A 22,080-nucleotide genomic window follows, 5' to 3' on the forward strand; every position below is an offset into this window, starting at 1 on the left:
TGAAATAAATCTGTTATCCTCAAATAACTGATCTGATGTCAGATAAATGCCAAATAGAGCTAAGCTCTTCTGCCCCGGGGGTGGCCATAAAATCCAGACAGTTTCCTCCGAGTGTTTTTGGTGGCTCAGCAACAGCTTCTATGAGGTTGCTTTCCCCCAGTACCCCTGTGGGTCTGCGGGGACCAGAAGGGTGAGCTCCACAGGCATTCTGGAGGGGAAGACTATATACGTCAATTCGCCAAAACAAGTTTTGACATTTCCCCTGAAATGTCATCCTCTGTCTACTCATGGCAAGTGCCTACTGCTCCAGGCCTTACTTGTTGGGCAATGATGATGCGGCTAGGATGGGGACAGGATAAAGCAGCCAGGACCTGCAGCACCAACTCATACTTAGAACCCTGAACGAGCACTAGAAGGCTTCTCTTCCAGGAGGTGCGGCAGTTTTTCTTAGTAAGTTAGATGAATGGGCCAGACCATTCAAAGTCAGAAAAAGCAATTAAGTTTCACCAGGGACGCTGAGGGTGGGGAGGCATGTCCCCGGCGACTGGATTGGCTTCTTAAGGCATGAGATGGAGAAATCAGTAAGTCATGCTCTTTCCTTTGAATTCCTAGCTCTTGTGGTCTCCAGATTCTGGCACAAAATGAGAGGCTCTGGTCTTCCCCTCTGCCTTCTCTCTGCTGTGTTTTCTCTCTCCTGGGCACCTTCTGCCAGTCTAAAGACACTCCATTTGGGAAGCTGTGTGATCACCACAAACCTTCAGGGAATTCGAAGTGGATTTGCGGAGATACAGAGCACTGTGGTATGTAAGGGAGGCACCCCACCCTTCTCTTGGTGACCATGTCGCCTCTCCCCTTCTCTGTTTGTCTTTCAGCAGTATGATCACAAAAAAGACAAGCTGGGGACCCCTTATCAGGAGGATGCATTCCCAGGAAATATCTGTAGTTCATAACTTAAAAGTGTTTTGGAGAGGGACATTGCCCATGGGACCGTGTCAGGGAGGGGATGAGCGGTCTTAAAGTCTAAGACCCTGGCAGCAGTCACTGACCTGGACTTTCTTGCCTTGCCTTGCCTCCTTCTGTTTAGCAAACCAAAGATGAAATCCTTGACATCAGAATCTTGAAGAAGACTCACTCTTTGCAAGACACAACGGTATGTGCTTGGTCTGTATGAGTTCTGGGAGGAAATAAGAATTGGGGGCATCTCCATCACGCTCGTCCCTGGACACCCTTCCCCCACCAACATACTCGTCTGCTTTGTAGCCTGCATATCAGTGCTGCCTCCTCCGCCACATACTGAGACTCTACCTGGACAGGGTGTTCAAAAACTACCAGACCCCTGACCACCATGTGCTCCGGAAGGTCAGCAGTCTCGCCAACTCGTTTCTTGCCATCAAGAAGGACCTCCGGCTCTGTGTGAGTAAGAGTCTTGGGTAAAAGGATCCGTTTCAGCACATAGCTTCGATGACTCAGCAATCACGTTCTTTCTTACCCCCATTTAACAAATGGAAAAACTGAGTCAAGAGTTCTAACAACCTGCACTGAGCCATGTAACTAGGTAATAAGAACTCGGTTATATTGACTTTTGGACATATGCTCTATGCAAAATGTCTAAAGAACTCTAAAGCACTAGCTATTTGATGTTGCTGATAATTGTCTATTATCCACGAAATTGTACTTTTTCTGTAGGTGAGTTATCCTACGGTGTACTGGTGCATCCTGTGTCCAGAGAGCCAATCAGCAAACCACTAGACTCAATCTCAAGATAGGGTCAACATAGGATCTGTCCAATTCTCTCTTCCCATGGAGGATCTCTGGGAGGGAGTCAGGGAGAGCTGGGGTGAGGAGTACAAGCCAGACGGGATCCCGTGATCACAGACTCCTTCAATGCCACCTGTTTCTGAAAAGAAGCAAGGTGCTCCTATTTGAGCCTAAAAAGCTGGCTTCCTCTTCCAGCTGATGACGAGTTTAGCAATTCCCAGTGATGAGTCTGAAAAGACTTTTCTGTGGGTGGAAGAATCGCACTTCTTTTAACTGGCAAAGGCTGAAAATCAGACTCTTTAATAAAATCTGTCATTCTTTGGTATTCTTTTCAGCATGCCCATTTGACATGCCCTTGTGGAGAGGAAGCAATGGAAAAATACAGCCAGATTCTGAGTCACTTCGAAGAGGTATATGTCATTTTGGCCTTGGTTGGGATGAATGTGTTCTTAGAACTGAGATCATAGGTGGATGGGATGGGTACTCATACTCAAAAAAATCCTATAGCCTTCAGGCTAATGGCTCTGTATGGTCATATGGACTATCTACCCTTCTGCTTTAACCCGGGGATACCCAGTCAGGCTCTAGAAGGGTGCTGCCTCCAGAAGATGCTCTGGGAATCAAGGAGGAATAGCCATGATTCCTTCAAGTCACTCCAGAGACATCTGGATCTTCCAGCTACACAAATGAGAGGCAATAGTTTTCTGCCGTTCACACACTTATACTCACCTTCAAAAACAGTCACTCACAATTTCACACATGCCCATGCCATGCTGTTTCTCACCTCAATGCATTTGCACATCTGCCAGGAAAGCCAGAGTCCACTCCTCACTCACTAATTCCTCTCATCCTCCGGGCCAGCTGAGGCATCACCTCCTGGAAGGTACTGGCTGTATCTCTCAGAGTTAGGTGTCTCCCTGCCGTCCTGTGTGGACTCCATCATCTACCTACCTCACTACATTTTCATTGCCTGCTTCTGCCTGTCTCCCTCACTCGACTGTGAATTCCCCGTGGGTCGTGACTGTGCCATTCATCCCTGAATCCCCAGTCAGCCCAATGCTCAGCACGATAAACATTTGTTCCAACTGAAGTATGCACAATAGGCAACCCCTAGACACAAACATCCACGCACACACACTCACACAGACACACGTCTTTATTTAAAAAAAAAAAAAGCCTAATTACTTTAATCTCTGTGATTCAAGAGTCTTGGGTTGTGGTCCCAATTCTGCTACCCACCCTGGTCTTCTTTAGTTTCCCCGTGTAGGACTAGGGTGACGGACTCAGTGATTCTTCTTCCTTTTGTGAGATCTTGAGGTTCCATAATGTCTTTCAAGCTCTTCATCTTAGGAAAAAAAAAAAAAAAAAAAGCCCTGCTTACTATCCCCAACAGTCCTACCAGTGGAAGGAGAGGATTACTGTTGGAGGATGTGCTGTCTCTCTATGACCTGCTCACCACTGCACCTTGTGTCTTCCAGCTTCAGCCTCAGGCAGCGGTGGTGAAGGCTTTGGGGGAGCTGGACATTCTCCTGCGATGGATAGAGGCGATTGACTAGGAGGACAGTGATGCTGCTGCTGAGAGGGCTCCGGGCCAAACCCCTAGTCCTCAGGAGGCATGGCCCCTAACCTCCATCCCTTCGTTACAGAATTTAGTGCTGGCCACTGTGTATATTATTTATACATTATTTGTTCCCTTATTGTGGTTATCTTTATATGTTCCTGCTCTTAATCTAGACCACAGCCTTCTAAGATTTTAGTAACATCTTTTCTACTGTTGGGTATATTTATTAGTTAATATTTTTATTTATTTTTACTATTTAACTTATTTATTTTTGCATTTGAAGAGAAGACTTTTAAAAGCAATTCATGGATTATATTTAAACCCTGACTAGAATAGGTATGAAAACAGGTTTTCATATAGTGAACAAACCCTCTAAATCTGGGGGAGTGGCGGGGCGAGACTAGGACATGTTTCCTGACTGCCTAGGCTCTCTGAAATATTTAAAACTGAGCCAATGACGCTGAAGTGTGGATTGTGGAAGAAATTCTGAAGTGAAATCACAGACTTGTTTTAAAATTACTGACCAACCCCAATCCACTCCCCAACCCCATACTTGTGTTATTTTTCAGCTATGGAATCCTGTGTGGCAAAAAATGTAATTTTACAAATAAAGGTTTTTGTTTTTTTTTGCACAATATCTGCTTGGAGTTTGAAAATGCTTGAGGAGCAGAAGCAATGATGGGGATGAACTTGAATCTCGTATTACCTGGGGGCCTCTTGCTTCTTTGGGGAAGGAAGATGCAAGCGGGAACCTGGGCCTTCTGTCCTCTGCCAGATGCGTTCCCAGCTCCACCTCCTCACACACTCACAGCTCTGGTCCCACGGCTCTGCTCTCCACATTCAAGGCCTGTGACCAGGTGAGGGGCATCGGCCCTCCCTGCTCCAGCCTCACTGGCATGAGCACCGTCTCCTCTGCAGGCTGTTTTCTTTCTTATTTCAAGCTCTCATCCTTTTGTGTCAGAGGCCTTGACTGCAACACAAATTACAAAGGGCTGCAAATAGAGGAGGTTCTATGTTAAGAGTTAAGAACACACAGGTGCAAAGGCCCTGAGCCTTGCCTGAGTTGGGGCATGAGCCCTCTTTCGAGGCCCTCCCATTTTGGATTCTGGCCAACCCCCATGTCTAGGTTGTTCTTGGATCAAGTCTTTGTGTTTAGGACCAACTGTGAAATCAGTGTTCTCTTTCCAGGCTCTTTTCATGCCAAGCTTCCCTGGGCTCTAAGGAGCCAGAATTCTGGCCTGGGCTGCTTGCCTCCTTCCTCCCCATCTTGCTCTGAACTGCACCTCAGCTTAACAGTTTAGTTTTCTCAATTTCGGGAATAGCAGACCGATGCTCCCACAGTGAGCTGTCCTTGCTGTTTCCAGTTTGTGCTCCCAGTCCTCACCCCGGGCCCCGATGGAGTTCAAATCACTTAGATTTCTCTTTTCACATTATTCAATAACAACTGCCTGATAGAGAAAATTTCAAAAATACAAAGAAATATAAAGAACAAAATCAGAATCACGCATAATCTGATCACCCACAGACAACCACTCTGAAATATTTAGGTGTATTCTTTCCAGATTTTTTTTTTTTTTTGGATTCAAATCACAATTCAACTCTTATTATCTGAGTGATTTGGGCTGTAAAACTTAACGTACTTGGGATTTAATTTCTTCCTCTGAGAAAACAAGATAATGACATCTATTTCCAGGGTGATGGAAGAGATAGTCTTCCGTGTTCCTTGAAACAAGGCATTTTCTGCTTTCATATGCCACATTATTATCACTCTTCTTCTATCAGATCTTCCCATTGCACATATCCTGGTTTCCTCTGACCAGTCTGACAAACAACTCAGCTTTGATTCTCAAGGAATAGTTGAGAAGCCAACTTCACTGAACTCGGTGTTAAGATTAGAACCAATATGTCCAAGAGACACTGGATGGCAAAGAGGAGGCTGGTCTTCCCTGCCAAGTGTGTCTTTCAGATGAACATGTCTCAGGTTGACCCACAGACCTGAGGGTGAAACTCATCTATTTGCTTCCTAGGAAGAATTTCTAGCTCTTCTGAAAGCCTTGGCCATGGGAAGCCTTGGTTTTTTGGAACTCCACGTTCCCATGTAATCACTGACTTGTTACCTCTTTGCCTGTCTATTCCTCTCCCCTACAGGACCCATCTTCCCCTCCAAGTCATTTGTCTCATCTCTGCTTGTCCTACCATAGCACCAATAATGGGGAATCTAGCAGTGGAGGGTCAAGCCAGTATGGGGACTAAGGCAAAACTTCATGGAAGTGGGCCCACTGAGGGACAGACTCTAAAGAATAGTTTACAATCGTCACTTCCAATTCCAATAATTCAAAGGATTGTTGTCATTTACTACGTACTTGTCACATGCCAGGCACCGTACTGGGAACTTCACATACACTATGTTATTTAATCCTTAAAACAACCCCATGAGGTAGATAGCATTATTACCAGTTTGCAAGTGAAAATGTGCTCAGAGATGGTAAGTAATTTGTGCAAGGGCAGAACCAAGAGTTGAATTTAGACACACTGATACCACAGCCCTATATGCTTCCCCTGTCTGCTGTCTTCTTTCCCAGCTGTGACATCCCGTGTTCAGAAGCACAGAGAGAAAGAATAATGAGTTTGGGCTTCGTAGAGACATGAGTGAATATCCTGACTCTGACACTCACGACCTTGGACAAATGACATAACCATCCTTAGTTTCTTCACCTGCAAAGTAGGGACCCTACCACTTACCACGCTGGGCTGACGCGAAGACTGAACGGGATGGTCACAGCTAACGTGTACAAGCACGTATTAAGTATCAGTGTGTTGCAAGTGTCCGTTCATTTAATTTGCACAAGAGCATGATGAAATAGGCACCATTGCCATTCCTATCTCACAGATGAGGAAACTGAAGGCTAGAAAGCCAAAGTATCTTGTTCAAGTTCACACAGCTAACAGTGGTGACAGTAAAATATGAACAGAGTAGGCAGCCTGGAGAATCACACATTTAACCACTTCGTCTTGCTGGCTGGTTGGGTTGCCCAGGACACAGAGAGCACTTGATCAGCAGAGGTTACAGCAGGGAGTTCTGTCTAAAAATGAAAGTGATGAGGCTTCCTGCCAAACTGTAGCACTAACTATTAATTTCCTTGTGCAACTTATCTCTATGACATCTGTATGGAAAGTAATTATTTCCATGGGTTGAAACCTTGTCTCCTCTGCGAGCAGAACAAGTTCCTTTGAAGGGAACAGGATAAACACACTAAATCTCAGGTCAACCTTTCAGTTCTGGTTACTCTTAGCTCTTAGATCTTGGATAAGAATCTTAGACCACTCTGTTTCTCCAGGTCTCGGTTTCTGCTGAGAGACTGAATATATAAGTGGACTAGATCATGCATAAAAACAGAACTCTGATCCACCATCTGCAGCAAAAAGCTAAGGAAACCAACCCATGATTTGCATAATCAATCTGCTGTCTGTAAGTCAGACTTGTATAAAGTAGGACCACTGTCTCTAGGAACCTGCCCAGGAAGCCAAGACAGCCAAATGGCCAAGACTTGATTAAAAACCAAGAGCTTCCCTAAATTTGGTCCCTCGAATTGGTTGGAACCTAGCATGAACCAGAAAACAACAAATAATGCACCCCTAACCAATCACATAAGATGCCCTGCTTCTAGCTAGTCCACTGACAGCTTCCCCATGCCAACAGCCTCCCATCAAGGCCTACATGAAGGCTTCTTTGGTTTCTCTTGTAAAGCTTTCCCACTCCTGCAGGCCTTTGAGTCTCTGCCAGAACATGTGATGGTGGCTGACTCCCTAGCTGCAACAAGCTGTGAATAAACAGCCTCTGCCTGCCCCTATTTGATTGGTTTTCATCTAGTCCACATTGCATTTGTAAAATGAAAGAGTTGGAGAAGATGATTCTGAATTCTAGAAACTGAATATACTACCACTGTGTGGGGGAGTCAGATGTAGCCACTGCTGCCTTCCATTACCCGAAGGGGTTTGCGTGGTTCCTGTATCACCAGCTTTGGATTCAGAATTTGAGGTGAGGACATCCAATTGGAAAGACTTAGGTGATGCCCTGGATGTCAGGGAGGCTGTACAAGCCTTCCCTCTGGTGGGAGGTGGGCTCCTTCTCAGAAGGAAGAGCATCTCTCAAATCTAGGAATAAGATCCAGATACAGAGAGACTCAAAAGAACTTTTAAAATCTGCTATACTTCACATTCTCACCATGCCTTGGAATTGCCCAGTTCCCTACTTTCCAAGATTCAGAACTTCTCCAACATAGTCCAGTGCAATTCTGTCTGCCTGTTCCTCTCCCATACAAATGGAGAGCAGGTGGACCATTCCCCTGCTGGACTCAAGTTCCTTCAGGACAGGACTGTGTCTTTTCAGTTTTTTTTAAAATCTGAATTCTTTTTAATTGAAGAATAGTCAGTTTACAACGTTGTATCAATTTCTGATGTACAGCATAATATTTCAGTCATACATGAACATACATATATTCATTTTCACATTCCTTTTCATTATAGGTTACCACAAGATATTGAGTATTGTTTCCTGTGCCATATAGTATAAACTTGTTGTTTGTTTTATATATAGTAGTTTGTAGTTGCAAATCTTGAACTCCCAATTCAGCTTTTTATTCTACCTTATCTCAGCACAGTATAACATTACATTATTGATAAGGACTGAATTCAAAAGCAGGAAAATGGAATGTGTTTAAAATGAAAACAAAAAAAAAATGAAGTTTCTTTTTCTATGAATGTGGCCCTCAGCTAATTTTTTCGTGAATTAAAGACTTCAGCCTTTGCCCTGCAGGCTGGGTCTTGCCAACAGGAGGCAGCAGAACAATTGGTGAAAGAATGAACCAAATGGGCCACTCCCCTATTTCACTGGACAGTTGGGAGGAGAATAAGTGACACTCTCTGGTTCAACCCAACTGTCATGGGCACAATGAGTCAGCTGCATAACGGGAAGAGGGTAGGACTCAGAGGCCCGGAGGCAGGAAGCTGTGGATTACAACCAGAGTGCTAATACCTTTCAGAGTACATCCTTTGTCTCACTGAATGTTAGAGTTCAGGGAGAATTTACAGATCACTTTACAGGTAACTGGGCTTCAAAGATCAAAAGGGACTTGTCAAAGTTTCCACAGTGAGTTATAGTAGAGTAGGTATTGAAATTCAGGTCCTTGTACTTCCAGGACCACTACATCTCAGTTCAATTCAAGAAGAAATAAGTCACCCAGATTGGAAATGAAGAAGTAAAACAGTCTTTATTCAGAGATGACACGCCTATCTAGGTAGTTCTAGCCAATGGAATTTACAAAAAGCTACTAAAACTAATATAAAGTTTTATTTGCAGAATGCAAGATCAATATACAAAGATAGATTGTATTTCCATATACCAGCAACACACCATTGGAACTTGAAATTAAAAAAAAATACTATTTACAATAGCATCAAAAAAATTTGAAATCCTTGGGGATAAATCAAAAGCAAAAGATGTAAAAGATCTCTTCACTGAAAACTGCAAACCATTGCTGAGAGAATTGAAAGATAATCTAAATAATGGAGAGATATACCATATTCATTGGTCAGAAGTCTCAATATTATTAAAGCTGTTGATTACTCCCTTCCTCAAAACTGATCTAAAAATTCAATGCAATTACAATAAAAATATCAGCAGCCTTGTTAAAGGTAGAAATTGACAAATTCACTTTAAAACTCTTACTAAAATTCAACAGATTCTAAAATAGACAAAATAACTTTGAAAAGAACAAAATTGGAGGATTAATATTATTTGATTTCAAGACATATAAAGCTATGACAATCAAGACAGTGTGGTACAGATGTAAAAACAAATAGATCAATGAGTCAGAATGGAAAGTCCAGAAAAAGACCCACACATCAAGGGACAATTGATTTTCAACAACAGTACAAAGTTAATCAGTGGAGAAAGAATAACATTTTCAAGAAATGGTGCTAAAATCATTGGATATTGTATAGAAAAGAATGAACTTGGATCTATACATACAAGTTATGTGTGTATGTGTGTGTGTGTGTGTGTGTGTGTGTGTGTGTGTGTGTGTATATATATATATATATATATATATATATATATATATATATATATAAACTCAAAATGGATTATTGATCTAAATGTACAGTCTACAACTATAAAACTTCTCAAAGAAAACCTGAGAAAAATCCTTTGTGACTCTGGATTAGCCGAAGATTTCTTAGATCCAACACCAAAAGCAGAATCCATTAAAAAAAAAGCAAGTTGATAAGTTGAACTTCATTAAAATTAAACACTTCTGCTCTTTAAAAGACAAATAAGAAAATGAAGACCGCTGATAATCTGGGAGTAAGTATTTGCAGATCCTGGATATAATTAGGGGTGTGTGTCCAGAAAATAAAAAGAATACTCAAAACTCAATTATCAGAAAACAATCCAATAAAAAATGAGCAAGAGATTTGAACAGACACCAAAGAAGATAAACACATGGGAGAAAAGAAGCACATGAGAAGATGCTCAACCTCATTTGCCTTTAAGTGATGCAAATTAAAACCACAGTGAGATACCATGTGATGCCTATTAGAATGGCTAAAAATAAAAACATTGACAATACCAGGTGCTGGTGGAAGATGTGGAGGAACTGAAACTCATATACTGCTGGTGGGAATGTGAAATCATGCAATCACTTTGAAAACAGTTTGGCAGTTTCTTAAAAAGTTAAACAAACAGCTGCCATGTGACCCAGCCATTTCACTCCTAGGTATTTAATCAAGAGGAAAAAAACATACGTTCATGCAAAGCCTTGTACATGAATGCTCATGGGAGCTTTATTTTTAATAGCCCCACCTTTGAATCAACCTACCTGTCTACCAACAAATGAATGGTTAAATTGTGATGAATATGTTCATTATTTTGATGGCGGTGATGGTTTTCCAGATGCATAAATATGCCAAAGCTTATCAAATTGCACGTTTTAAATATGTGCAGTTTCTTGCATGCCAATTACATACCAGTAAAACTCTTTTAACATAATTCAATTCAAGGTAATTTCTCTTTCGAGGCATTGTGGAGGTTGGAGGCATATAAAGAGAGTGAGGCTGATAGGAAAAGTCATTGCCAGCAATATAAACTCAATGTGATTAAGGAAAGATATCCATGTGGAGAGGCAAGGGAAGGCTTTCTGAAGGAGAGATCCTTGGATTAGACCTTGAAGGATGAGCAAGGATTTCAGTGAGTGGCATAAAAAGACAAAGGACCTTGAAGTCCTCATACCCCAGGGAAGTGGTTCCATCTTGGGCTAATATCAATATTCCCCATCAGACCTATAGCATATGGCAATTCAAAGCACCTTTATTTAAAATGCTCAATATTGCTAATTATCAGAGAAATGCAAATCAAAACTACAATGAAGTATCACCTCACACCAGTCAGAATGGCCATCATTAAAAAGCCCACAAATGATAAATGCTGTGGAGAAAAGAGAACCATCCTACATTGTTGATGGGAATGTAGTTTGGTGCAGCCATTATGGAGAACAGTATAAAGATTCCTTAAAAAACTAAAAATAGACTTACCCTATGATCCAACAATCCCACTCCTGGGCATATATCTGGAGAAAGATGCTTGCTTAGTGTTCATAGCAGCACTATTTACAATAGCCGAGACATGGAAATAATTTAAATGTCCATCTATAGATGACTGGATAAAGAAGTTGTGGTATACGTATACAATGGAATACTACTCAGCCACAAAAAATAATAAAATAATACCATTTGCAGCACAATGGATGAACCTGGAGATCGTCATTCTAAGTGAGGTAAGCCAGAAAGAGAAAGAAAAATACCATATGATATCACTTATATGTGGAATGTGAAAAAATGACACATATGGACTTATTTACAAAACAGAACAGACTCACAGACATAGAAAACAAACCTTTTGGTTACCAGGGGGGAATGGAGGTGGGAAGGGACAAATTGAGAGTTCAAGATATGCAGATACTAACTACTATATACAACACAGATAAACAGCAAAGATCTACCATATAGCACAGGGAACAATATTCAATATCTTGTAGTAACCTATAAGGAAAAATAATATGAAAAGGAATATATGTATGTATATGTATAACTGAATCACTGTGCTGTACACCAGAAATTGACACAACATTGTAAACTGACTATAGTTTAATAAAAAAATGGAAAGAAATGATACATACAACACAGCAAGATTTAAGGACAGTGGATGAAAACACTTGTAACACAGATAATAAAATAAAGTTGAGCCAAGATTGTTCCACAAAGGACATGTCATAATGTTCTGAATCATAACTTGCTAGAAAGATCAAAATTTGGCTCCAAGCTTTATCAAAGCTGGAACAAAGGAGGAAACATGATTATTACAAAACTCACTAAGCACTTTGGGTTCTCTCATTCAGTCCTCCCAGGCCCTGCCCAGCAGATGTACAGAGGTTTTTCTGAAAGCTGTTGGGGAGCTGGTGAGTATGTGGGACTATCTTCCTCTTGGTCTGTTCTGCCTGAAGGAGGAAAAACCTGTTGGCTTTTAGAGGAGCCTTCTCATTGAGGAGAATTCAAGAAAAGTTGGAAAAACCAGGAAATACAAAAACAAACAAACAAAAAAACTGTTTGATCGTTTTGGAGACATAACAAGACAGGCATAATTCCAGGGCTAAGATCTGCAAGAGGGAAATCCAGAACAGTGAGCCGAGCTGAGTCCTCACTGGGGACTGCTTTTCCTTGGGGGAAGTCATCTAAATTGAGAAAAGTTGATTAGAGGGTGGGAGACTGAGAAGATGTCCGGAGCTTATCACAAATTTACAGGATTGGGGCCACAACAAGAGGTGATAGGAGCCTGCTGTTGAGGGGCCCTGGTAACCTCCCTGCCAAGCTCCCAGCTGAGATCCCAAAGTGCTGTCCCCTTAGGCATCATGGTAACCCACAAGTAGCCTGCCCCGAGCACAGACAGAAAATCAGCTTTTAATCATCTCAGTCTATGACTGGATGAAACTAACATGGAATTACCAATCCTCTGCCCTCCTTCCAGAAGCAAATATAAATTCACCTCAGAGGAAGATGATATTCTAAACTTGAAATTAGCTTTATAACTTTTCGAATGCAATGCTCGGAAACATTCAGAATAGGTGAAGCCATAGGGGCAGAAAGTAAACCAGGGGTTTCCTGGGACTAAGAGGACAGAGGAGAGGGATGTGGTGCTAATGAGTGTGAGGTTTCTTTTTGGGGGGTAATGAAAATCTTCTGAAATTAGATAATGTTGCTGGTTGCCCAACTCTGTGAATATACCAAAAACCACTGAGTTGTACACTTTAAAAAGGCGAATTATATTTCAATAAAGCTATTATTTAAAAAATAAAGATGAAATGAAAACATACTCAGATCAACGAGCTTTAGAGGAAAGTAGAAATGGTTAAGGTACAATGATTTTAGGACAAAATGATTTGGCTTGTCAGGGAATGATTCCGTCCTCATTTACTTTAATTACAATTGTTAATCCAAAAAGAGCCCACTCAATGAATTCTGGTCCTGAAGCTTTCATATCATATTCTCATATGACTTCTCTTGGGGCCGGACTACTAATTTTTTAAGTATCCTAAATTTCCCCCTTTTTTATTGAAGTATAATTGACATACAATATTATATTAGATTCAGGTGTACAACACAGTGATTTAATATTTATATACATTATGAGATGGCCCCACAATAAGCCTTGTTACCTTCTGTCACTTTACAAAGTTATTACAATATTGTTGACTATATTCTCTGTACTGTACATGACATCGTCACGATTTGTTTAATTTATAACTGGAAGTTTATACCTCCTAATCCCCTTTGTCTATTTCTCCCATCCCCCTATTATAATTTTAAAGCAACTTTGCAGGTTCCCTAAACAGACTGATAAACGCTGGGATCAGCCACAGTATATTCTCCTGTTTCTATATGGGATGCTATTATGAGCCATTAAAGTATTTTTTCCTAAACAGAAGATCATAGAGTTAAAGGGTGAAAGTTGTGTGTAGCTTTCCCAAGCTCTTCTCATTGACAAAAGGCACTAAGTGTGCCATGGTAATATATAAAAATGATAGCAGTAGTACTTTAATAATAGCTACCTCTTGCGCATGCTGATTTATGTGTCAGGCTGTCTTCTATGTGCTTTGCATGTATTTTCTCATTGAATCCTCACAGATGCCTCTGAGGTGGGTAGTATGATTATTCTCCCTTTCCAGATGCGGGAACCGAAGCACAGAGGAATCAAGTGACTTACCCGAAGTCACACGGCTAGGAAGTCACAGAGCCGCGGACACGGAAGCGCAGCGAAGCGCGGCTGCGCGCCCCCCCCCGCCGCACCGCGCCGCGCACCGCGCCGCCCCCCCCCCCCCCCGCACAGCGATGCCCCCTACCCCCCACCCCCCGAGGCTTGGAGTCCGAGACCTGCGGCCAGGTCTAGGGAGCTCTGTTCTCCAGCTCCGTGAGCTTAGGCAAATCACTGTCTAGTGACATTTTCTTTCTTGTGCGGGCTTTCTAATGAATAACGCGGAGCTAATGATACACGCTCTGCTTCACGGGGGTTTTGTGACTATCAAATTGTGGCGGTATTTGGAATAATTTGGTAAAAACTAGGGCTGAGAACTATCCCTAGCCACCCTCCCCACCACACCCACCTCCAAGAAATGATGAATTCCTGTCCGGTGCTACCAGAAGCTGCCCCAGACAAAGCGCTCTGGAGGTGTGTGGACATCCTGGGGCCAAGAAGGGCTCTGAGTGTAAACTGGGAAAGCGGCTTCACTGGACTCTGTGATACTTTGGGCCCAAACACCCCATTAGGGGTGAACGTGACCTGGCAACATTTTTTTTGGCTGGAGCAAATTGGCACTGAGAACCTGGTGAGGAGATCCCGGTTCTCACCACCTCTGGGGCAGCATTTGGAGCTTGCAGTCCCCAGCCTGGCCCGCCCTGATGGCACAGATGGTTCATGGACAAGCCTATGAGAAACCCCCTTATGAGAGTTCTCAAAACACGCCAGAGAGTGGGAGAACTGGAGCCGGCTAGCTCTACATCAGGATTTGGGACCATAGCACTTTGAGATTTTTAACTTCTAATTTTTCATCCCCGGTTAATGAAACCAAGACATTCAGGCTCTGCTATTCCAGGTTATCTTTATTCTTATTTTATTGTGAGAAAGCAGAATTAATTCAACCAGTATCAAGAAATCAGATCCATTAGATCTACTTTCTTGTGGGGCCATCTCTCTGGCCTGGAAAGAGGCACGGTCAATTTTCAAGGCAGGAAATACTCCACAGGGGAAGCACCATGTCTTTATTTTCATGAGTAACACATTTTCCAAGAGGACATTTTTTGGAAGTTCAAATCAGAGTCTGAGTGAAGAGAGGCCTACCCACTCTTGCTGGAAGCAGCTTCTCCTCTTCACCAAGTCCTTTGACTTTTGATGGGTTTGATCAATTGCCTGTGGGCAAAGGCTGGTGATAAGGAGCAAAGGAAAAAAAAAAACTATTGGTTTAAAAACCCGAGTCATTTTGCATCAAGTATCATATGGAAGCTTTTTCAGGGACACAATCTCTACTTTCTCATATTCTGGGGCAAGTTCAGACGTGCTGGGTCTTAGCCTTTCTTTCTTTACAAGTTTTAAAATCCATGTAGTAAATGAGTATGTGTGGTGTGTGTGTGTGTGTGTGTGTGTGTGTGTGCATGTGTGTGTGTCTGTTGGCTCGTCCAAGACTTTTTATAGGTACCTTCAAGGAAAAGGGGCCTCTCCATCACCCCTGCTGAGAGCATAGGGCTCTCTCCTGCCCATAGGCTTTTAGGCTTCCATCCACGCTCCATTCCAGAGCTGTTCCCCTTTATGTGACTCCTGAATGACTGAGCAGCCAGTGGCTGGATCCCAAAGTGGGCAGCATCATGCCATAACGTGACCTCATCCCGCTGAATGCATAGTTTACATTGTGTCCAAGAAGAAAGCAGTAACTTCCATCAAAGGCTTTTGAGAATCACTGTGACTTATAATGAGTTGTCTAACTAGCATATAGCATAACAGTTTTGCCCACAGCAGCGTCTACATTCATTTTCTGAGAGTTGAAAGGGATTTTCAAAGTGTTTAAATCCCTCTCCCCTCTAACATTCCTTCTGTATTAGTCAGGCTAGGCTAAGTTATGCTGCAGTAGCAAAGAACACCTTAATCTTTCTCAGTGGCTTATTGGGACAAAATTATTTCTCATTTATATTATGCATCCAGTACAGGTTAGTATGGGGAATCTGCTCATCACAGATACTCAGGGACCCAGGCTACAGGCTTCCACCCTATAATGCTGGCATCTCAGCACAAGCAGGATGTGAGAGAGCATACAGAACTGTGCACTGGCTTTTAAGTGCTTCCACCTAAAGTAAGGCATGATTCTTCCACTTACATTTCATTGGTCAAAATAGTCACGTGGCCTTGCTGGGCTTCAGTGGGGGCAGGGAAGTGCAATTTTCCTGTGTTCCAAGGAGAGGGAAACTGAAGGGAAGGAGCAACCACAAGGCCCACTGTACTTTCAAGTGCATAGCCCACTGAGAGTACTTTCAGGGGTTCAAAATTCCTTGTTCATGTGATGAGATGAGCCCACCAGAATGCAGACTTCGAACCATTCTGAATACATTCCACATCGAGTACCTTACTCACTACTTGTTTACTTATTCGATAACCTACTCTGCTGTGCTGAGCAGTGTGAGGGAAAGAAAAGGATGTATCTGTGCCTTTGCCCTCCCAAGATCCTGGATGGTGACTGGCCAAAGTCTTTGCTTAGAAATCTGGGACCCACTGCTCCATTCCTGTCGGTAGCTCCCAGGGGTCAGTAGCACCCTAGGTCCTCTTACTTGCCCTGCAGCTGTATTTGTTTATTTATTTTTTTAATGTTTTAAACTCTTTTTTTTTTTTTTTTGGTGGGGAGTTAATTAGGTTTATTTATTTTAATTTTTTTAATGGAGGTACTGGGGATTGAGCCCAGGACCTCGTGCATGCCAAGCACACGCTCTACCGCTCCCTGCAGCTGTATTTAAATTGTTGTTCCCCATGGATTTCTATCAGTCATCAAGCAAATAATAATCAGTGACCCTCCCTCTTCTAGCAGCCTCCAGAACTTTCTTCTCCTTGGTCTTCTACAGTAGCTGTGTGGCCATAGAATTAGTGGAGGTCACAGGGGTCTCCAGCAGGTACCCTCCCTTTACATTTGCTGGCAAACTCCTGTTCGGGCTTCAAGCCTCAGCTCAAATGTCACCTCCACTGGAAAGCTTCTCCATCCCTTCCAGCACCATCCAAGACTCTGCCTCACCAAGATTCTGCCTCACCTTGATGCTTCCGTAGGCTCAATCTTTCTGTTAGTGATGTTAACACAGTCCCATGACTTGGTGTTGCAGTATATCTGCTTGCAAGTGTATCCACTCCACCGACTCAGTAGAGCACAAGGACTTCATTCATCTTTTAACAACTTTACTGAGATATAATTTACACACCATAGAGTTCACTGTTTTAAAGTGTGCAATTCAATAGTTTTTAGTATATTCATAGAATGGGTCCCTATAATTGTTGAACATTTTCCTTATCCCCCAAAGAAACCCTGTACTCATTAGCAGTCACTCCCAATTCCTTCTACCCACCCGGTCCCTAACTCCAAGCCATAGGTAACCAGAGCTCTATTATTATTATTTTTTGTCTCTGTAGATGTGTCTGTTCTGGATATTTTACATGTTACATATTTTAAATGTTACCATAGTCATTTATTTTTTGTATAGCCTTTTCTGACACTCAGTAGGTGCTTAGAAAATATTTGGTCAGTAAATGGATGAACACATGCGAGACTGAGAAGTGGAGGAAGGATGGTAGAGGAGAAAGAATACTGGACTGAGAACCAGAAGACCTGCACTCTCGTTCTGATTCTGTCATGTATTTATGTGACCTAGGGAAAATTGTTTGACTTTTCTGACTCTTAGCTTTCTAATCTGCAAAGGACAGCTAATAATATCTATCCTGTGTATCTCAAAAGGTTATGGTGCATATCAAATGAGGAAATTCACCTGGAGGTATTTTGTATATGTGAGCATGCTGTACACATGTAAGAATAAGCAGTGTTTGTTTTTACTCATCCTTTGAAGTGCCTGTAATAATAGATCATTTATTACACCAGTGACAGAAGCAAGGTGGAATGGCAGGGCGCCTGGCTAAGGGGGCCAATCTGCGGACACCCTCCCCTCATCTCTGCTCTTGGAACGACTGCAACTAAGACAGGGAGAAGAACCAACAAAAGCCCAGGAATCCCACATCTGTCACTGCCTAAGTCTCCTAGCCAAGCAGGGAGATAACAATCTCACTCAGAGTAAGGATTTAATCAATTCACAGGAAGACAAATGATGATGTAACTTTCTTTTATCGCTTGGAGTTCAGGAAATCCTAATTAGCATTTTCATCACTTCTTTCCTGCAGGGCATTTCCATCAGTCGGAAGGAGGGAGGGAGTATTCAGATTTCAGGGTGAGCTCTTTACTGCCTCACTCTTCTCCATCCTGGTTCAGTGCTTTTCTCTCTATGTGTATAGGTTTAGGACAATTTGTAGGGGATGTGGGTGGGAATAGATATACTTCTCAAATGTAAGATTCAAACTTTGCAGAAATAACATGATATACACACATGCATACATACATACACGACAGAGACAGCATGAGAGTAACAGAATAAACCCCCTACGTCTAATAAACAGTATTTAGTGGGGAAAGTAGCCTTGTAAATCAAAGTTTATCCTCAGAGGACCTTTTCTCCCACCCAATATTTTTGTAAAGGAAATTCTCCAAGTTCCAGAGAGCACGGAGATTATAGAGATTAGGAGAGCCTCTGGTCTTAATCTGCTCCAGGATGGAGTTTGGATGAAAACACATGAATTTGGACTAAAGGACCAGCCCCACTTTCTCCAACCTCCCAAAGTCTGAGACTTGGAGCTTCCCCTGGGGGAAGGGGTGGTGAGCCAGTGAGCCAGGCCTCGCCCATCTGCTCCCACCAGGAGGCTTTTGGCACTGCCTTCCTAGTTGCCATCTTGCTTTTTCCTTCTCCTGACCATTTCATCAGTCCACTGCTCCCCACTCCCCTGCCTTTCCCGAGAAGGGTCACCTTCTTATCTTCTCTGCTCCTATTTCAGCTCTTTCCCCCACAGCCACTGCTTTCCTCCAGCCCGTGATTTCTTAGCCTCAGCACTGTTGGCGTTTAGGGGTCATATGATCCTTTGCGATGGGGGGCTGTCCTGTGTACTGCAGGATGTTTAGCAGCATCCGTGGCCCATTCCACTACCTGTCAGTAGCACTTCCACCTCCCGTCGCTCACCTCCCCAATTATGACAACTTAAAAGTTCTCCAGACACTGTCAGATGTCCCCTGGGGGCAAAACTGCCCCACTGAGAATCACTGCTATAGTCTCTTCTTCACTTGAAGCCTTTACCAGGTGGAAGACACTAGGTTGTCCTTCATGTGTTTTATGAAAATGCTTCTCAAATTTTAATACACACAAAAGTCACCTTGGAAGTTTTTATAATGCACATGCTGGTTCAGTAGTTTTGGGAGAAGGGTTTGGGGTCTTGCATTTCTAACATGCTCCCCGATACCCTATACCCTGTACCTGATCTGCTGGTGCAGACCACACTTTGAGTGGCAAGGATCTATGTCATTGTGTCCTTGTGGCCCTGCAAGGATTTGGTTTTACAGATGAGGAAGCTGAGCTCAGAGAGGCTCACCATGTTTTGGCCCCAGGTCTGCCTCCATGCGAAGCTCCTACTCATAACCAGCGATCTCGTTTTATATTGGGCCAAGGCCCTGGAGTTCTCTCCTTGCCCTGGCTTCCAGGGAAATCTTGCTACAATGAGCTCAGCCAAGCCTGAGACTCAGGCCCGTATTTGCCTGGAATCTCCATATTATATTATGTCTCCCTTAAACAGAATGAGCTGCTCGGGATCCCAGGTGGATATCCCGGAACCTCCCAAGCTATATCCATGACCTCAGGCCTCTGCCCTAGCCTGCCCTGCTAACAGCTCATCCCTCCGCCCCCCTGCTGATCAGCAGACAGCTGGCCAGGATTACACCCAACCTAGGGACTCATTTTTTCCTTCCCGTTTCCTGCCTTAGCTGTCTAGTCTCTCCAGTCCTTCCCCGCCTCCCTAGCACTCTTTGTCTTCTCTCTCACTCATACCTCTTGGCATCTTCTTCCCGTAGTAGTTAGGGATTGTTAGTAATGATCTAGACCCTGAAGGGAAAAGGTGGGTGTGATGCGGGCCCCTGCTTTGAACTAGAGGACAAGACTCAAGTCTTCCAGGAGCAAACGGCTCAAGCTTGATCTCCGTAGTGGCAGTGGCAGCAGGCCAGCCTGCCAGACAGGGATGACAACAGGTGTTTGACTCGCTAAAGAAAACAAACAGCACTGTGTGTGTGATGGGGGCAAAGGGTGCTGGTGCCAGAGGGATTCAGGGTCTGCCGACTGGAGAGACTGGAAAGGGCTGTTCCTCCCAGGGTCCCCTGATCTTCCTCCTCCACCGAGTGGGAGAAAGTTACCCCGCCCCTCACATCATATTTCTAAGCCCATCTCTTTGCCTGGACCCAGGTTTAAGGAAACTCTTAGAAAGTTTGGGCAAGAAGGTAATTTAGAGCCGGGCTCTGCAAGGGGCCAGATAGTAAGTATTTTCGACCTTGTGGGCCAAATGGTCCCTGTCACAACTGCTCATCCCCGTCAGTATAACACAAACGCAGCCATAGACCACGTGTAAACAAACGGATGTGGCTGTGTCCGTATGAAAATGCTATTATGGACACTGCAATTTTAATTCCCATACTCTCATGAATCATGAAACACAAGTTCTTCTTTTGATTTTTCTTTTCAATCATTAAAAAAGGTTAAGACTGTTTTTCAGCCACCAGGCCAAGCCATTCTTAGCGTATTCTTGGCTTATAGTTTGCTAATTCCTCATCCAGAGTCCAGGGTTTCTCAAAACATGTTTCCCAAGGATGTGGTCAAATACTGGTGGGAAAGGCTGGGCTAAAGAAAGTTAAACACATGTTGACTCCCCCCACCCCCCCAGGGCACTCTGAGTTTCCAAAAGAGGCTAGAACGTGCCAGGCTTCTCTGATTGACTGACCAGGAAATCCTTTGTTGCACGCACTGTCTTGCAGACACTCTTAGATTCCTAGATTCTGTGGGACATGCTCTGGGAACACTGCTCCAGTCTGCCCCTCATTTTACACACGGAAAACCTGAAGCCTGAGTGTCTTGCTAGCTGAACTCATGGCCTCGTCTCTTGATGGCACTGATGCTCCTGAAATGCCACAGCCCCGCATCCCTGGGCGATTCCTGGTAGAGCAGCAGCAGCCGAGGTGAGGCCACCAGCAGCCCGGAGCTGCCAGCTTTCCTGGCCACGCTCACTACTTTCCTCTTTCTTCCCCAACCCAAGAAGGGGCACGTCTCGGTTAAGTGATTATACGCCTGTGTGGCTGCAGGTCAGGAAACACTCCCCAGATTCTTGTCCCTGATGCATTAAATAGGAGAAGCATTTCTCAGCTATCCTCGGCCTCTTGGTTACTGTTGCATCATTAGTAGCGCTTAATTATTGAGTGATTTAGGCAGGAGGGAGACTAGCGAGCTGTGCACAGCAGCAATTGATGTGTGAGAGCTTACAGAGCTTACAAAGCACCTATGCGTCGTTTTCCCATTTGTTCCTTACACCTGTCCTCCGGGGGTGGTGGGACAGTCTGCTGTTTGCTTGCTTGTCTTACTTTGGAAGATGCAGAAACTGAGGTTCAGGAAAACTGCCCCTAGTCACACCACCAGCGACAGAGCTAGAACTCAGAGCCAAGTCTCATCTCCTGTCAGGGGCTGCTTTCTCTCCCCATTGCCCCATTGTCTCGGAATGAAGGGGTGAAGTAATTCTCTAGGAAAGCATGACAAATTTCCCTTGCTCCACCTCCCTCTTCTCCCTCCGCCCCTCTCCTGCAGCCCCCGTATAAATGAATCTCCACAAAGCCTTGCTTGCCTGCGCACCGTTATCCTTGAAACAGCTTCTGTGGCTGGAACAGGAACCTTCTGTCCACAGGTACACCTCTGATCGGTGAATGGTGTGGGTGCCTGCCCAACCTTCTTCCCCCACAGCAGGAGCCAGGCACCTCCAAACAGTAAACCCCCAGCATCACTTCAGGGAGCTGAGGTGAGTGATGGGAGATTCCTGAGTACTTGGCTTTGAAGCATTAGACCGTCCACTGCCTTAGGGGGAATGGGGGCTGGGGGTGGCAGAAGTCACCTTTTCCGAGTGTTTATGGAAGGGTGAGCTATACTATGGAAGAGATGCTGCTTTCTCGGGTTTAACACCAAGAAGGACTTAGACTGGATGAGAGGAAGGCCAGGAAGATCATGAGACCCAGAGATGAGTTTGTAGGAGAGGCTGCAAAGCCCGAGTGTGGGGTTTGAAAGAAGAGAACGGAAACACCAAGGGAGATGCTGAGCCCAGAGCTGCAAGACAGGACAGCGGGTGCTGGCCCGGGGCCCGCTTCTCTGGCCCGGGTGTTGGCAGGCGCTCCAGAGACACGCCTGCTCCCAGCTTCCCGCCCAGTCTAAGGGTGGAAGGAAGCCTGAGCGTCTTCAGGTGTGAGACCAGTTCCTGGAAGAAGAAAGGGAGGCAGAGAGCGGGGGGGGGGGGG

At 44.0% G+C, this 22,080-nt stretch overlaps 1 protein-coding gene across 1 annotated transcript; it reads left to right on the plus strand.

The window, feature by feature from the left end:
• The first annotated feature begins 410 nt into the window (after window positions 1-410).
• Window positions 411-3,856, plus strand: IL20 (interleukin 20). The gene is made up of 5 exons (XM_006182315.2): window positions 411-800; window positions 1,085-1,150; window positions 1,261-1,413; window positions 2,094-2,168; window positions 3,237-3,856. Exons 1-5 carry the CDS (start codon window positions 570-572, stop codon window positions 3,312-3,314), a joined length of 603 nt encoding a protein of 200 aa, XP_006182377.2. The 5' UTR covers window positions 411-569; the 3' UTR covers window positions 3,315-3,856.
• The last annotated feature ends 18,224 nt before the right edge of the window (window positions 3,857-22,080 follow it).

This window comes from Camelus ferus, chromosome 23, assembly GCF_009834535.1.
Source record: "Camelus ferus isolate YT-003-E chromosome 23, BCGSAC_Cfer_1.0, whole genome shotgun sequence".
Lineage (NCBI taxonomy): Eukaryota > Metazoa > Chordata > Mammalia > Artiodactyla > Camelidae > Camelus > Camelus ferus.